Raw genomic sequence first — 15,814 nt, 5'->3', positions numbered from 1 at the left:
AGATACTTCGCTTTGAAGAGCTGCAGAAGATTTACAACTTAGCGTCAACCGAAATCTTCTGCTACCTGCAAATAAGACATGCTTTGATAGCGGCTTTCCCTAGCTGTGGCGACACACCAGAGTCCTCTCCGCTAGAGGATCATCTGTTAGATGGACAACTGCACAACAGAGCGATCTCCCTCACCTACAGGAAGCTTAGTAATAATTTACCAGACTCGTTTGGACAACTAAAGGAGAAATGGGAGGGTGATTTGGGTGTTATTGAGGATGAAGACTGGAGGCAGGCACTAATGTCTTCCAGGGAGGCTGCCATCACACTTAGGCACCGCCTTGTTCAACTTCGTGTTTTTCATCGATCATATATGACCGGAATCACTCTGGCAAGGATAGGGACCAAAACTGATGATCATTGCTTCAAGGGCTGTGGGCAAACTGCCACTTTCTATCACATGGTATGGGACTGCCCAGAGATACAAAGCCGATGGGGTCGGATTACAACACACATGCACTCCGCCCTAGGAAAAGAGATTACCCTGACTCCGAGGTTGGGCCTGCTCAACATCTCGGAGGCGACAGATCTCACTGAAATGGAACAGCAACTGGTGACGTTGGGCTTCACAGTAACAGTATGGAATAGGGAAATGGATAAATGTATGATAGCCAAGAAGGAAGTATTTATTGCTAGGGGGTGCCCGAGGAAATGGGACAGGAAGTGGTCAAAATGCAATCTGTACAAAGGAGATATTTGTGTGTCACCAATGGTAGAGTTGGAACTGAGGAGGACGGGGAATGGAGCACAAACTCTGTAAAAGGTACCTTTGCTTAAACTGAATTTATGTATGTCACCAATAATATGTGATGTAATGGGATAATCAGCACATAAGTGAAATGTTTGTCATTCTTGTTAAATGAATAAAAATATTTTCACAAAAAAAAGTGTTAACATTCAGTAAAACAAATGACATCCCATCCGTTATTGAAAATAAATGCTTTTTATTTATTATAGGTGTCTATGTCCGAGGATTGTTTCTAGATGGTGCACGGTGGGATAGGAAAACCAAAAAACTAGGAGAATCATATCCTAAGATTCTTTATGATCCGGTGCCTGTGGTCAGTATTTCTAATTTTCTAAATGTACATAGTTAAAAGCTGGACAATGTCAAAATGTAGAAAAAAACTGTGCATACTGTGGTGATTTTAGTCGGCAGAAATGTCCCCATAATTTTATAAAATGTTTGGGTACCCTGAAATGAAGGGGGCATGATGTATTTGACTGTTACCTTTGATACAGTCTCGACCTATGTATATAAGAAGTATCTTGACGTAGAGAGTTAATATGAAGATCATTGGTGCTTCTAAATAATTGTATTTTATATAGCGCTTACTACCTCTGACGAGGCATTGAAAATCAATGATTTTTTGCATTCTTCTCTGCACTAGCCTCCTTGGGCGGTATTGTATGCCTATATATATGCTGATGTTGATGACTGCCACCTAAATGTGATATTTTCATGTTTTCTATTGTGCACCGGAGCAAGCATAGTTTGCTTAATATTTTGTGGACAAGCCATATTTTGTCCTGATGATGGCCCTGGAAAAGTGTTAAACTGGACAAAAACATTGACTCCAGCTTCAAAAAGGCCACACCGGAAAAAACAACAAATCTGTGCTCCCCCCTGGACTGTTCTTTGGGGAACACTGTTTAGGCATGTCATACATCTTAGGGCCTCATTATGATGTTGGTCGGGAAGCAATCCGACCGACTCCTTGTGGGAATTGTTTCTGGCCGACTAGAGTTCGGGGAGTCCGACCTTCCGAATACGAACTTTCTGAACATCGCTCGGTTGGACTCCCATGGACTTAAATGGGAGCAATTGTTATGACCGACAACACAGTTGCCCATTGAAAAATGGGTTGATTGCAGAAATCGTTGCACCCTGTAGCAGGCACCCCATGATTCCTGCCACACTGGGTGTAAAGAGGGATCCCTCACGGACCCCTACCAGAAGCATCCGGGTGAAGGGGGCCTGCTAGGGGCCCCAAAGCCAGTTTCCGACAGCGATTTCGTGTCAGGCAAACCAATTTGAAAAGGTTGTCCTAATACGTTGGTCGGCAACACGGTCCATAGATATGTAGGATCAGCTCTGACTGCCTCGGAGTCTCCGAATGCCGGTTGGAACAGAGTCAGACAGACAAAACTGTTACCTTTCTATTGTAAGCGGTCAGTCAGAAATGTTTCTGATTCGGTCGGAAACATAGGTCTCAACACAGGTTAGGAAAATCCAAATGCCGTTTGGAGCCTTTCCGACCAACATCGTAATGAGGGCCTTAATGTCTTGTCTGATCTTGAGTCTGTATTAAAATGTTATATGTGATACGCTACCTGCACTGAGGTGGGGGTCTGGTTTGTTTTTCTATACATTTTTTTATATAAACAATGCTTTAATATAATAGGTAATCCTGAAGTTAATCTCCCCCCTTCCTCCTTGTTTTAGGTACTTTTACTTGTATACTCCATTAACACTTAAGGACAGAGTACTGCCAACTGGTCTGGTTCAATATATCCATAATAAATATTTTTGCCGAATCGAGCCCAAGGGGTATTTTGCTTGTTTATTGTGATTTACACCAGGCCCTTGACTAACCCCTATCTCTGTGTTGAACAGGAATTCAGGATGCTGTCCTTAGCTCAGGCTTCTCTGGCATTTGAAGGGAAAAACTGGGTAACTACATCTGCGGGACATGTACTTTCATATTCCAATCCTTCAGGCATGGAGGAAATACATGAGTTTTGTAGTGGGTTCTACTCATTATCAAATTATTGTATTGCTTTTTTCGCCTGACTTCAGCATTTCGAGGCTTCACAAAAGTGATGGGGTAGTAGTAGCATATCTCAGCCGGCAAGTAATAAATGATATACCAGTGTTAGAATTGGAGTCTTTACATAGCAGTGGTAGGCATCATGTCCAAGTAGGGAGCACCACTCTAGTCAGGGTAAGATAAATACAGCCTAAAAGATAACCTGTGCTCATCCTCTGGTAATTTGGCACAGAGCAGCCAGGCTCATCTTAATAGGCAATCTGTAAAGCATTTGTGAAACACACACAGTAACACAATACAAACACCACAAAGAGACGTCAAACTGATTTAGAAAAATAGACATTACTTTCATGAAGAAATCAAGGCCAAAAAGATCAAAATCCAATAAGTAGAAGTCGAGTTATAAATTTCTAATAATGCGGGAGTAGAATCGGCGCATCACACTCAGAACCACTGTATCAGGCCTAGAACCATCTCTTTGGAACCGGCGCTCCACCGTCAGCGGGTGGAGAAGACCAACGCATCGCCCCTCCAGCATGGATTAACCCGGTGCATCATCTTCTGACCCGGCACTTCGCTCAACAGACCTGAAGCGTCGCCACCACTGCATGAAGAAAATTGACACATCACCATGACTGCGGGCCTGAAATCGACACAATGCTGGTCCGACCCCTGCATTTAACTGCTGCGACCAGGATCAAGATACTCTGTTTACCGGGCCTGTTTGGCTCTTGTTCCTGGCCTGCGTTTCATTGTGGTGACCTGAGCTTTTTACTTTGCCCCGGGCCAGTGCAACCAGATAACCCCCAAAAGAGCTTACTGCTTCTAAGTGCCTGAAGAACAAGTTACTTACCTTCGGTAGCGCTTTTTCTGATGGATACATCTGCCTGTGGATTCCTCACATTTTGAATTACCCCTGCGCCAGCATTCCACAGGAACATTTTCCTAACTCTCTCACGTCGACGAGGACGTCACAATGACACGGCTCCGCTCTCATCTCCGTATAACATATCGGAGCCATGACGTCAGTTCCCGTTTTCCACGCCATCTACGTGTAATGGTTTTTTCTGAGACTCTTTATTGTCTTCATATTACTTTGTTTCTTCTTTCTCCCTTGGTGTAGCAGTGCAATGGCTACACTGAAAAAGTCAGGATTCAAGCCTTGCAAGATGATTGTCTTTGGTGCCTGACGTCAGATCACGACGTCGAAGGATGTTTGTCCTATCAGAGGATGAATTCAAAGGCGCTGAAGGTCGAGAGGCGAAGCTTGTAATGGCCCAGATGAAAAAGGAGTAGAGGGGCCACAAGAGATCCAAGTTGAAGTCGTCGACCTCAACACCTCAAAGGCGAGAAAGCTTAAGAAGAAGCGCCAACATGGGTTTCGGCATCGATCTCCAAAGGGCAAGGCTTCGAGGTTGGCTTCCCTTATTCAGCAGCGTCATGCTAAAGATGACATCTTGCCATCGCCCTCACCTTCTCCATAGGTGACTGCGGCCCAGCCTTCGACACCAAGAGATTCGCCAACACCCAGAGATTCGCTGGCGCCTTGGGAGTTTTCTCTTGCAGCTTCACATGTACTGGCTCCGGTGTCCCTGGTGCCAAAGCCGCAGCCCACCACATAGCCTCAGTTGGATACCGACCCAGCATTTCCGGATCCTTATCCAACCTTTCCGGGTCCAGGTGCAAATTTGTTGCGTTTCTTAAATGTGATGTGTGGCATGTTTGCCAAGGCAGCTTTTCCTACCGGTGCGCCTTCTGGCCTTGTGGGTCCGCTTGCTTATAATTTTGTGCCCTTCATACTGATGGTTCTGTAATGGCAGCTCCTGGCGCCAATATTCTTGATGCTGATACCACAGTCTCCGATGCCTTCACGGCTTCGAGCGGCGCGGCTGCCCGCTTCTAAGGGTCCTCCTTCAACGATGGCGCCGATCCTGAAGTTGCGTTCCAGGAGGAAAGTCCAGAGGCTGCTGGAGGAGGAGTACCAGCAGGATCAGGCTGAAGATGGGGAAATCCTCAACTCCATGGATGACTTTGAGGGCCTTCAGGAGGCCAATGGCTTGGACACTTCCCCGGAATAGGAGCTTTCTTCCCTGGAAGCCTTGCTTTCACAGGACGCTTCTCCATACCATTCCTTCATCAGGAAAGCTGCTGACCTATTGGATCTACAATTGCCCATAGCTGAGGTCAAATCACATATCCTGACTGAGGTTTTACATTCCCCTTCTTCTGTTGTTGAGCCTTTGCCGCCTTTCAACGAGGCTTTGACAGAGCCAATTTTTGAAGGGTGACAGAAGCCTTTGTCTACCCCTGCTGTATCAAGGACATTGGCAAGACAATATAAGCCTACTCTGGGTGATCTGGCTTTCTTTACTGCCCATCCCTTGCCGGAGAGCTTGGTGGTGCAGGCTTCATGTTCAACTAAGCTGTTGGCTGGATCCTTCCCCACCACTCCTGGGGATAGGAACGCAAAAAACTGGAACAGTCTACCAAGAAGGTTTTCTCCTTGGCGAGCATGGCCTTAAAATCTACTAATGCCACATGCTTGTTGAAGAGGTATATCCATGCCTTGATTGACTCTGCTGAAGAGGTGGTTCCTAAACTGCCTGAGGATGACAGTGGTCTCTTCTTGGAAGTGATAGCAGATACAAAGGCTGAAGCCTGCCAGGTGATTCAGTCAGGGCTAGATATAGCAGACATGGTTGCCAGGGTAATGGGCTCCTCTGTGGCTACCAGGAGGTATGCCTGGCTCAGGTCTGTGGGGTTCTCTCCAGATGTGGAGGCTATGTTGGTTGATCTGCCTTTTGATGGGTCTAGGCTTTTTGGTATGAAGGCAGATTCTGCTCTGCCACGCTTCAAGGGCAGTAGAGCTACTGCAAGATCCTTGGGCCTGCAGTCCCTGCCTAGGGGCTATGGATTCAGGAGGTTTTGGGAAGGTGGCTTCCTTTCTAGGCCATCAGCAGCCACAGCAGCAGCAGCAGCAGAACACTCTGTACAAGTTGTACAGAGGAAAGGGTAGAGGCCGTCTGAGGGGGGTCTACCCGACAACAGTCCTCATCCTCTGTCCGCACCACCGGTACCACAGAAAAGCAGCTCTAGATCCCCCATCTTGGAGCATGATAATCCTGTAGGGTGCCAGGTGTCCCATTTTCTATAAAATTGGAAATCTGTTACCTCAGATTTTTGGGTTTTAAATCTTGTAAAAAATGGGTACGCCCTTCCTTTCCAAGAGTTTCCGCCTCCTTACCCTCCTCGTCAGGGCTGGTGTTCGGAGGACCATTTGCTGCTCATGCAGCAGGAGGTTCTTGCCTTATTACAGAAAGGCGCGACAGAGGTGGTTCCGGAGCAGAAACTGGGTCAGGGGTGCTACTCCCGGTATTTCCTGATACCCAAGAAGGATGGTTGTATGAGACCCATCCTAGACCTGAGGATTTTAAAATTTTACCTCTAGCAGGAAAAGTTCAAGATGTTGATCCTAGCTCAGATTCTTCTGGTGCTGCAACAGGAAGACTGGATGGTGTTGATCGATTTGTAGGATGCTTATTTTCATCTTCCTATTCTGAAGTCGCATAGGAAGTATCTCTGTGTTACAGTGGGATCTCAATACTACTATCTCAATACTTCAGTTCGGGCTAACTTCTGCACCATGGGTCTTCACGAAGGTGATGGCAGTGGTAGCAGCTCATCTCCGAAGGTCAAGGGTTCCTGTTTTCCCCTATCTGGACGACTAACTGCTCAAAGCAAAGTTGCCAGGGCTGGTGTTGCATCATCTGCAAGTAACAACTCAGCTGTTGTTCGACTTGGGTTTCCCAATAAATGTACCCAAATCGCACCTGGTGCCTTCTCAGCACAATCTGTTCAAAGGGGCAGTACTGGACACTACTGTGTGTCGAGCATTCCCTCCTCTGCAGAAGGTTCTCGACATTCAGGAATTGATTCCGTTGTTTCACGATGAAGCGGTTGTTCTAGTCCTGAAGGTCCTACGTCTGCTCGCTTCCTGCATACTGTTGGTCAACCATGCACACTGGCACATGAGGGCACTCCAAAGGTGCCTCCGCAGGCAGTGGTATCAGCACAATGGAGATCTCAAGGAGATGGTCAGAATCTCCAGAGACACTGCAACGGAGCTGTCTTGGTGGAGTGTTTCAGACAACCTGTCTCAAGGGAAGCCTTTTCAACCTCCTCCACCAGTGGCCACAGTGATCCCGGATGCCTCCACTCTAGGGTGGGGAGCACATCTGGGGGTTTTGGAGGTCAAAGGTCTTTGGTCTTCAGAGGAAAGGTTGCTCCACATCAACCTTCTGGAATCGCGGGCAATACGTTTGGCTCTCAAGGCCTTCCTTCCCTCCCTTCGCGGTCAGTCAGTTCAAGTCCTAACGGACAACACTACTGCTATGTTGTATATCAACAAGCAGGGAGGGATAGGGTTGTATCGTCTCTGCAGAGAGGCTCTGCGGCGCTGGCCCTGGGTTCGGGACCACCAGATTTGCGTAATTGCAAATCATCTGGCGGGGGTGCTGAATGTGCGTGTGGACAGTCTCAGTCAGCAGTGCTCAGCCAACCATGAGTGGAGGCTTCACCCGGAAGTGATTTGCCACATCTTCAGGTTGTGGGTGTCTCCTCAGGTGGACCTGTTTCCCACTCACAAGAACGTGCACTGCCCGTCGTTCTGCAGTCTCCAGTATCCGATGCGGGAGCATTGGGAGACGCATTTGAACTGGATTGGAGCTTACGGCATCTTGATTCCTTGGGTTCTGAGGAAGATTTGTCAAGACCAGGCCCAAGTTATATTGATCGCCCCGTATTGGCCAAGATGGGTGTGGTATACAGACCTTCTTCACCTCTCATCGCACCCTCTGCTCTGTCTTCCTCTCAGGGCAGACCTCCTCTCGAAGTCGCAGGGGCAGAGCCTGCAACTTCATGCCTGGAGATTGAACCGGGAAACCTGAGCTCTCTCTCTCGCCCACCAAATGTGGTGGATGTTATTTTATCATCCAGAAGGCACTCCACCAAATCTGCATATTCTTCTAGATTTGCCAGGTTTGTGAAGTGGTGTGGAGAGCAATCCATCCATCCTTTGAAAGCCCATTTATCAGATGTACTTGGTTTTTCACTTTCCTTGGCCCAGCAAAGTTGTGCTGTTGGGACGGTTAAGGGCTTCTTGTCGGCCTTCCATTGTTTGCTGGACCAGCTGTCTTTATTTAAGCCCCCCCATTGTCATGAGTCATTAAGGGCCTCACCAATAGGTTTCCTCCCTCTCCCTTCATAATGCCTCAGTTGGATTTGAATTTAGTACTTACATTTCTGATGAGATCTCCTTTTGAGCCTCTTCATAGTTGCCCTTTGAGGCTGCTTTCTTTTAAGACTATTTCTCTGGTGGCTATCACCTCAGCCAGGAGGTTACGTGAGCTGCAGGCTCTCAGTTCTAAGCCTCCTTTTACTAATATTCATGCATACAGACAAGATGGTTCTTAGGACCAGGGCTGCTTTCCTGCCTAAGGTGGTTTCTCCTTTCCACCTGGGACAGTCTATCACATTGCCTACCTTCTATCCTCCCTTCAACCTTCCAAGGAGGAGGAGAGACTTCACCGCCTGGACCCTCGGAGTTTGGTCAGCTTCTACCTGGACAGGACGAGGGACTCTAAGTTGGGCGACCCGTTTTTCGTTGGCTTGGTGGGAAAGATGAAGGGCAAAGCCATCTGCATGAGAACGCTGTCCAGGTGGATCATCTTGTGTATCAAGATATGCTACACCCTGGCCAAGAAGGAGCCGCCTGAAGGTATCAGAGTTCATCCTACTAGAGCAAAGTCTTCTACATCTGCTATGGCTAGAGGTGTCCCTGTGGTAGACATTTGTAAGGCTGCATCATGGGCCTCCCTTCACACTTTCGACAAGTGTGGAGGGAGGCATTATTACTTGGGTTCTGAGGTTAGGAGGGATGGCCACTGTGCACGGTCTGTGCTGCGGGACTTTTTGGTATGAGTAGGTGGACTGATGTGGGATTATATTCAAAAGGTGAGGAATCCACAGGCAGATGTATCCATCAGAATAACAAGTTACTTAAAGTCTGTAGAGCTTTTTTAGTGGATACATTATCTGCCTGTGGATTCCTCACTGACCCACGCTCCTCCCCGTTGTCCACATACATATACCAAAAAGGTTTTCGTTGTAGGACATTGTAGTTTCCTATGTTATCTGCTTGCCATACTGTTTGTTGTTAGGAAATGCGTTGGTTTTAGCTTTTCCTCTCTACCTCTATACGCTGTGTATTTGTGTATATATTGTATACTTGCATTATGTTGTCAGGCTGCCCGTTTGCCTCCAGGGCTTGGAAATAATGGGTGGAACTGACGTCAGCATGCCGACGAGGTTTTCTTATGGCTTCGATGACATCATACTGAGTCGTGAGCGGAGCCATGCCATTGTGGCGTCCTCGTCGACATGGGAGAGCTAGGAAAAAGTTTCTGTGGAAATCTGGTGCAAAGGATAGTTTGAAAGGTGAAGAATCCACAGGAAGGTACTGTATCCACGAGAATAAGCGCTACCAAAGGTAAGTAGAAGCAGGAAGCTCCTTTGGAGGTTATCTTGTTGCACTGGACTGGAGCAAAGTCAACAGTTCAGGTCGACCACGATGGAACACAGGCCGGGATCAAGAGCCATGCAGGTCCTGCAAAGAGAGTACCTTGATTCTGGCTGGAACAGTGAGCTGCAGGGTCAGACAAACATTGTGCCGATTTCAGGCCATCAGTCAAGGTGATGTGTCAAGTTTCTTCATGCAGTCGAGGCGACTTTTTGGGCCTGGTGAGCAAAGTGCCGTTTCTGAAGATGATGCACAAGGTTAATCCATGCTGGATGGGCGATGCGTCGATATTCTCCACCCAGTGACAGTGATGTGTTGGTTCTGAAGAAATGGTTCTAGGCATGATGCAGTGGTTCTGAGTGCAATGCGCTAATTCACTCCTGCAACAGAGTCAATGTGCTGGTTTTGCTACACACAAACTACAGATGCTTCGGTTTCTCTGGTGCCAGTATTTGGGTCCTCTTCCAGTGAACCAGGAGCAGGGATAGAGATTTTTATAGTCCTGAGTCTCAAGCAACAGAAGGCAAGCCAACAAGCAATTTGAGATTACTTCATTTGTATGGCAGAATTCACCTCTCCTCAGCAGGGCCTTTCAGGTCAGCAGTCCATCAGAGTGTCAGTCCTTTATGCAGCACAGCAGTTATTTTGACAGAGTCCATTGTAGATCCAGAAGTGTATGAGTTGGTGGGGTCAGCGACCAAGTACTTATACCCAGTTGTGGCTTTGAAGGGGGTGGGGGGGTCTTCAAAGAAGGGTCTTTGAAGTGCACAAAAGTCCTTTCTTCCCAGCCTTGGCTCTAGACTATCAGTAGGGGGTAATTAGTCCTTTGTGTGGGGACAGGGCACTGCCTATTTAGGTGCAAGTGTCGGGTTCTCCCTCCCTTCCTATACCAGGAAGGGCTTTCAGAATGCACATGAGTGCTCAGACACACCTAACCTTCCTGTGTTTGAGGCTGTCTAGAGAGAATGCACAAGGTGAAGCTGCCAGCCACCCCAGACAAGTATTGGAGTCAGGCTGCAAGCACACAGAGCAGTAAGAGCCGAGAAATGGCCACTTTCTATAAGTGGCATTTCTAAGTTAGTAATGTTAAATCCAACTTTACCAGTAAAGAGGATGTATCATTATCATTATCATTCCAAAGATGTAAAATATCATATAGTTACTCCTTTCAAATCAGGAATTACAGCTTTAAAGTGTATTAAGGAATTCCCAATGCTAACCTATGAGAGGAGTAGCCCTCACAGTAGTGAAAAACGAATTTGGGTGACTACGAGGACATGCAAACCTTAAAAGTATTTGCTCTACCTTTTATGTACACAGCACCCTGTCCTATGCGACTTATGTGTAATAAAGAATTTAAGGCTTGGCAAAGGTGTTAAATCCATGCTGTGTTATTATAATAACTTCTTTATTGATAACAGCACAGTACAATCAGGTCTGCATGCAAACAGGTCCCCTGATAACGGTCCCCAGCAGGATTCTAGAATCCCACACCAGGCAGAACCTTCAAAATACTTGAGGATAAACATTTCATATACAATGGCTATCTTAAAGTGAAACATCTTAAGGCTATGTAATGTGTATATATAACATCTACAAACACCATGTTTATATAACACGTCTTCCCTATTAACAATACATACAATTACAAGAAGCAATACATTAGCCATTGTACCTTTCTGGTGGACACCTGGTCCTGCCACTTCTTTTTACTCTTGACGCCACCGATTCTTCCACCCAAGTACACTCCATTGCAATGAGTTCAGAAGACCATTCCATATCACTCCTGCACTTGACCACTCTTCTCACATTCAATGCATTACCATCTTGAGTGACCAGAATGTTTTTATTTACTTTCACCACTTTAAGGGCATGACCAAACTTGAACTCTCTCAATGAGTCAAATACAGGTCTAAGCATCCTCACCTAAACTCGCACTACAAAAGTGGTCTCTCTCGCCTTCCATTTCTCATCATAGCTCATCTTCATTTTCCTTTGTTTGTCCTTCACCCTTTCAGCCACCCTATCAAAATCCACACTGCTCACTTTGTTCATTTTATTTCTTATTCACAATGGATACAACTTTGAAATGGGATCTCTCCCTTTCAACAACCAGAAAGGACTCCTTACGGTAATAGAATGAGGAGTAAGTCTCTCAGAATGCTCTTCCAACCACTACCTGAACTGTGCTACAAAAATTCCATCATTAAGAGCACGATTGAAGCGCTCAACCTGGCCATTCTCCTATGGTTCATATAATGCTGTGGTGACATGGATTTAAGGGGCACCCCATTATCAGTCACAAGGGCTTCTGGGTAGCCTTCTCGGGAAAAGACTTCTCTAAAGAATTCAATTACCACCTGAGAAGTGGCATGGGTAATGAACTTCACTTCTGGTCATTTTGAGTGATAATCAACTATTAGCAAAGCCAATCTGTCTTCCTGTGGCAAACGGTTAAATGGACCAGAGATATCAAAAGTCACTTTCTCCCAAGATAAATTAGGCGACGGGACAGGTTTCAGCGGGGAAGGGAACAGTTTGAGCATTTTGTCACTGTTCGCACAGACGGCACAATCCCTCATCAACTGGTCTATCATCATTATATCCATGTCAGGCCACCAAAAATTAACTCTAATGAGCCTTTTCATGGAATACATCCCTTGGTGCCCTTTGTGTGCCCAATCCTACATTTTCCCTTACTTGGTACCAGGAGGAACACACTTCCCTTCTTTAAAATAAAGTCTCCCTCCATTACCAACTCCTCCAAAACTTTGGATGGTGGATGGATGGTTTTTTTTACAGCGCAATATCACCGCCAGGTCTCAAAGCGCTTTGCATTGGGAACCCGTCCTGGTTTTTCCCTGTGAGATAGCCCCTACTGGGTATCCCCAAGGTGAAAGCCAGGCATCCCGCCGCGGGGGCCGTAGTGGAGATTAAGCAACCTATTGCCCAGAGTTGCAGAGTGTGAACCTGTGATTCGAGTAGGCACCGAAGCGAGAATTACCGAGTCCGTGGACATTTTTGGGCTCAAGACCCTGCCGCGTCGGGAATTGAACCCTGGTCCCGGGTCTGATCTCAGCGTCCGGATCTGCCTCCTCTAACCAGTGAGCCACACTTCTCCACTTTGAGGAAGAGTTGCACTTTAGGAGTCACACATTTTTCTTTTAGCCACCCTTTCATTAAATACTTCTGAACCAGCTGCCACACTACATCCTCATCTGTCTCTTTTTTCCCACACGTCTTCTGACAAACCCATAAACTCTGCACTTACACAGTCCTTAACTGTTGCAACCATATCAATTTCATTGTGCTCTACACTTCTGTCATTTGGACATAGTAATCTGGACACACAATTTGCTGTAACATTTTGCCTGCTACATACTCCACACTAAAATTGTATTCTTGTAGTCTTGACCCGAGTCTCGCTATACGTGCAGTGGCATTCCACCCACCACCATGTGATAGAATCCCCACCAAGGGCCAGCGGTCCGTCTTCAGAATGAACCTGCTTCCCCACTCATAGCTGCGGAAGTGTTCATCAGCCCGCACACATGCTTCCCAATTACTGCATTTCTCTGTTCCATTAAGTGTCCTAGATGCAAAAGCCACACGACTCATCTTTCACACCATTGTCCCAACACCCCACCAATACCACACAAACTGCATCTACAGTTACATTGCAAACTTTGTTAAGACAGAATGGTTTGAGTGTACGTGCCCATGAAACTCTTTTTTGATTTGTTGGAAAGCAGCCTGTTTCTCATTCCAAATAAATCTAGCTTAGTTCCTTGTTAGTTACCTGAGCGGTTCCATTTTGGTGGTAAACGATTGTATGAACTTGCTGTAATAGTCGCACAGGCTTGCAAATGACAACTTTTCCTGGTTATCAGGAGCAGGTGCGTTAACAATCGCATTCACCAATGAGTTTTTAGGAAGCACACCATTACCAGACAAAGTGTGTCCTAGCTACTCAGTGGAGTCACAGAAGAATCTACACTTTTCCCCTTTAAGTGTCAAACCATGACACTCTAATCATTTGCACACAGCCACCACATGCTCCATTTTTCATTTTTAGACAATATCAGAGTGTCATCAATTCACACATCTATCCATATCTTTAAAATATGGGACATTGCCCTCCACAGAGGCAAGGCCAGATGGCATCCTAATGAATTGGAATAAACCTTGGGGAATGAAATGCCTTGATTCTTCAGTTAGCTTAATGTGATGGTATGCTAAATGGCGATCAGTGTGGAAAATACCTTGACTCCTTCCAGCATACACACCACTTCTTTGATATTTGTCAGCAAATTTGCGTTGAGAGCTCTCAAATCCATACATAATCTAAGGCTCTTTTCGGCCTTGCGAGCCTAAACAATGGGGGACATCCACTCTGAAGACTTCACTTCCAGAATTATTCCCTCTCTGATCAAAACTTCCGACGTAACTTTCAACTCTTCTCTAACATTCACTGTTATGCCCAAAAGCTTCTGTTTCACAGGGACAGAATTCGCCTTCACCGTCACCTTGATTTTGTGACTAAAACCTTTCAATTTTCGCAATGTCTCAACAAATACTGCGGGTAACTGTTGGACCACTCCATCCTTATCTTTACCATCAGAAATGATCAACAGCGGATCGGATTTAGAATAATACACAGCCTCAATTGATCTTTCCAGCCTAAACGCAGTGAAACCTTTTGCAGCCACACATAACTTTATTTGACCCACCCTCCCTTCAAATTCAATATCCACTTCCTCATTCCCCTCAATATCTATGCTGGTGTTCAGCAATGCTGTCTGACTCCTTAAGTGAGTCCAAACGCACTCTTTCTCCTAAGGGTTGGGCACAATAGTCTTTCGCAAAAATGGTCCAAGGAGAAACAGAAACGGCCATTAATTCCAGTTCAACATAAAGGGCCTGATTTTGATGTCGTTTGGGAAGCCTCCAACCACAGGTCGGAGGCTTTCCAATCAACATCAATGGTTTCAATTCCGACTACCTAATTTCATTCTAGGCGGTCGGAATTGAAACTGGCTGGTCATTCCTGCTGGCTTCCGACAGGCTCAAGGAGGGAGGGAGCATTACTGCCGTCGGGATTACGATGTTGGTTTCCGACACGCTTGCCAAGTCTGCCTTTCTGACATAGAAAGCTTGTGGGAAAGCTACTTTGGGGGCCTCTAGCAGGGCCCACTTCTCCCTGCAGCCTCCAGTTGGAGCCCGGGGGGTCACCTGTGGAGCCCCCAGGTAATCCTTTCACCTTAAGGTGCCTGCTATGCGGTGCAGGGATTAATCAAATCTCCCATTTCTCTATGGGAGCAGGTTTACGGGCCGCAGCAAAAAGCTCCCCTAGAGAAATGGGAGTATGCGACGCACCATGTGCGGTCACGTTGTAATACAGCTGTCGGGATTGCTGACCATAGGTTGGTTGGTCCTGAATCCGCGATGATGTTGGTCGGAGGCAACTCCAACCGACATCATAATCAGGGCCTAAATATGCAAACAACACATTTGGGTGGTCTCATAACTCCCTCTACCGCCAAACCATCTCCCAAACTCTTAATAGATTGCACTATGCCCGTGTTGCTATCACCCTCTCCTCTGTAGTCCCACTCAACACATGATACATTTTCTTTGACATTTGTCTCATTACTCATTGTTTTGAAATCCCCACACACTTGCACAAAATGTCCCACACACTCAGACTTACTACACTCCTTTCCCAGAGCGGGACACATCAGTGATGATTCAATGTGGTTAGTACTTCCACATCTAAAACAATTGAAATTCTTATCAAATCTCTTGGCTACCTCCACAGGAACTACCACCATTCACAGTCTGACTCCATGCGAACTGCAGGCACTCACACTGTACACATTTTCAAGATTTTTACTTTGTTGAACGATTTCATCCACCTTTCTGACTCTTCCATACCTTTGGCAGTACTGATGACCACTTGCCAATTAGGATCACTCATTACCCACAACTGCTCTGGATCCTTTTTTCTCTTAACCTGTACAATGATCAGGTGTCGAATCATCTCATCAGTGATGGGTCCAGAAATTGCAGTTACAGGATAAAGATCGTAATACCTTGAGAAACTCGTCAAACGTTTCACTTGTTTCTGTGCACGAGTGTAGAATTTTAACCTGTTGAGCGCTACACTAGTCATAGGCTTAAAATAAGTTTCCATCTTGAGCATGGCTTCCTCATAATGAAATTAACTTCAATGAAAATTTTGTAAAGCACTTCATATACCTGAAGGTGTCTAGGCGCTGATTCAGATTGTTGGAATGTTGAAATAAAGATGGGGTCATCATCAAAACAGCCTAGTTTTCAATCAGTTCATGAACTTGTATGAATTTGATATTTTTTTCAAGGTTATAGGGAGGGAATTCCAGAGCTTGGCAGTAGTAT

At 46.1% G+C, this 15,814-nt stretch overlaps 1 protein-coding gene across 1 annotated transcript in view; it reads left to right on the top strand.

Annotated features, from left to right (window-relative positions):
• The window catches only part of DNAH7 (dynein axonemal heavy chain 7), a 2,019,015-nt gene that overhangs the window by 1,984,663 nt on the left and 18,538 nt on the right, over positions 1-15,814 (top strand). Inside the window, exon 63 of the mRNA XM_078680414.1 lies at positions 1,007-1,110. Within this exon, the coding sequence (XP_078536540.1) occupies positions 1,007-1,110 (104 nt within the window). The remainder of the gene's footprint in view (positions 1-1,006; positions 1,111-15,814) is intronic.

The sequence above is a fragment of the Lissotriton helveticus genome, chromosome 3_1 (genome assembly GCF_964261635.1).
Source record: "Lissotriton helveticus chromosome 3_1, aLisHel1.1, whole genome shotgun sequence".
Taxonomy (NCBI): Eukaryota; Metazoa; Chordata; class Amphibia; order Caudata; family Salamandridae; genus Lissotriton; species Lissotriton helveticus.
This window is presented reverse-complemented; position numbering and strand designations above follow the sequence as displayed.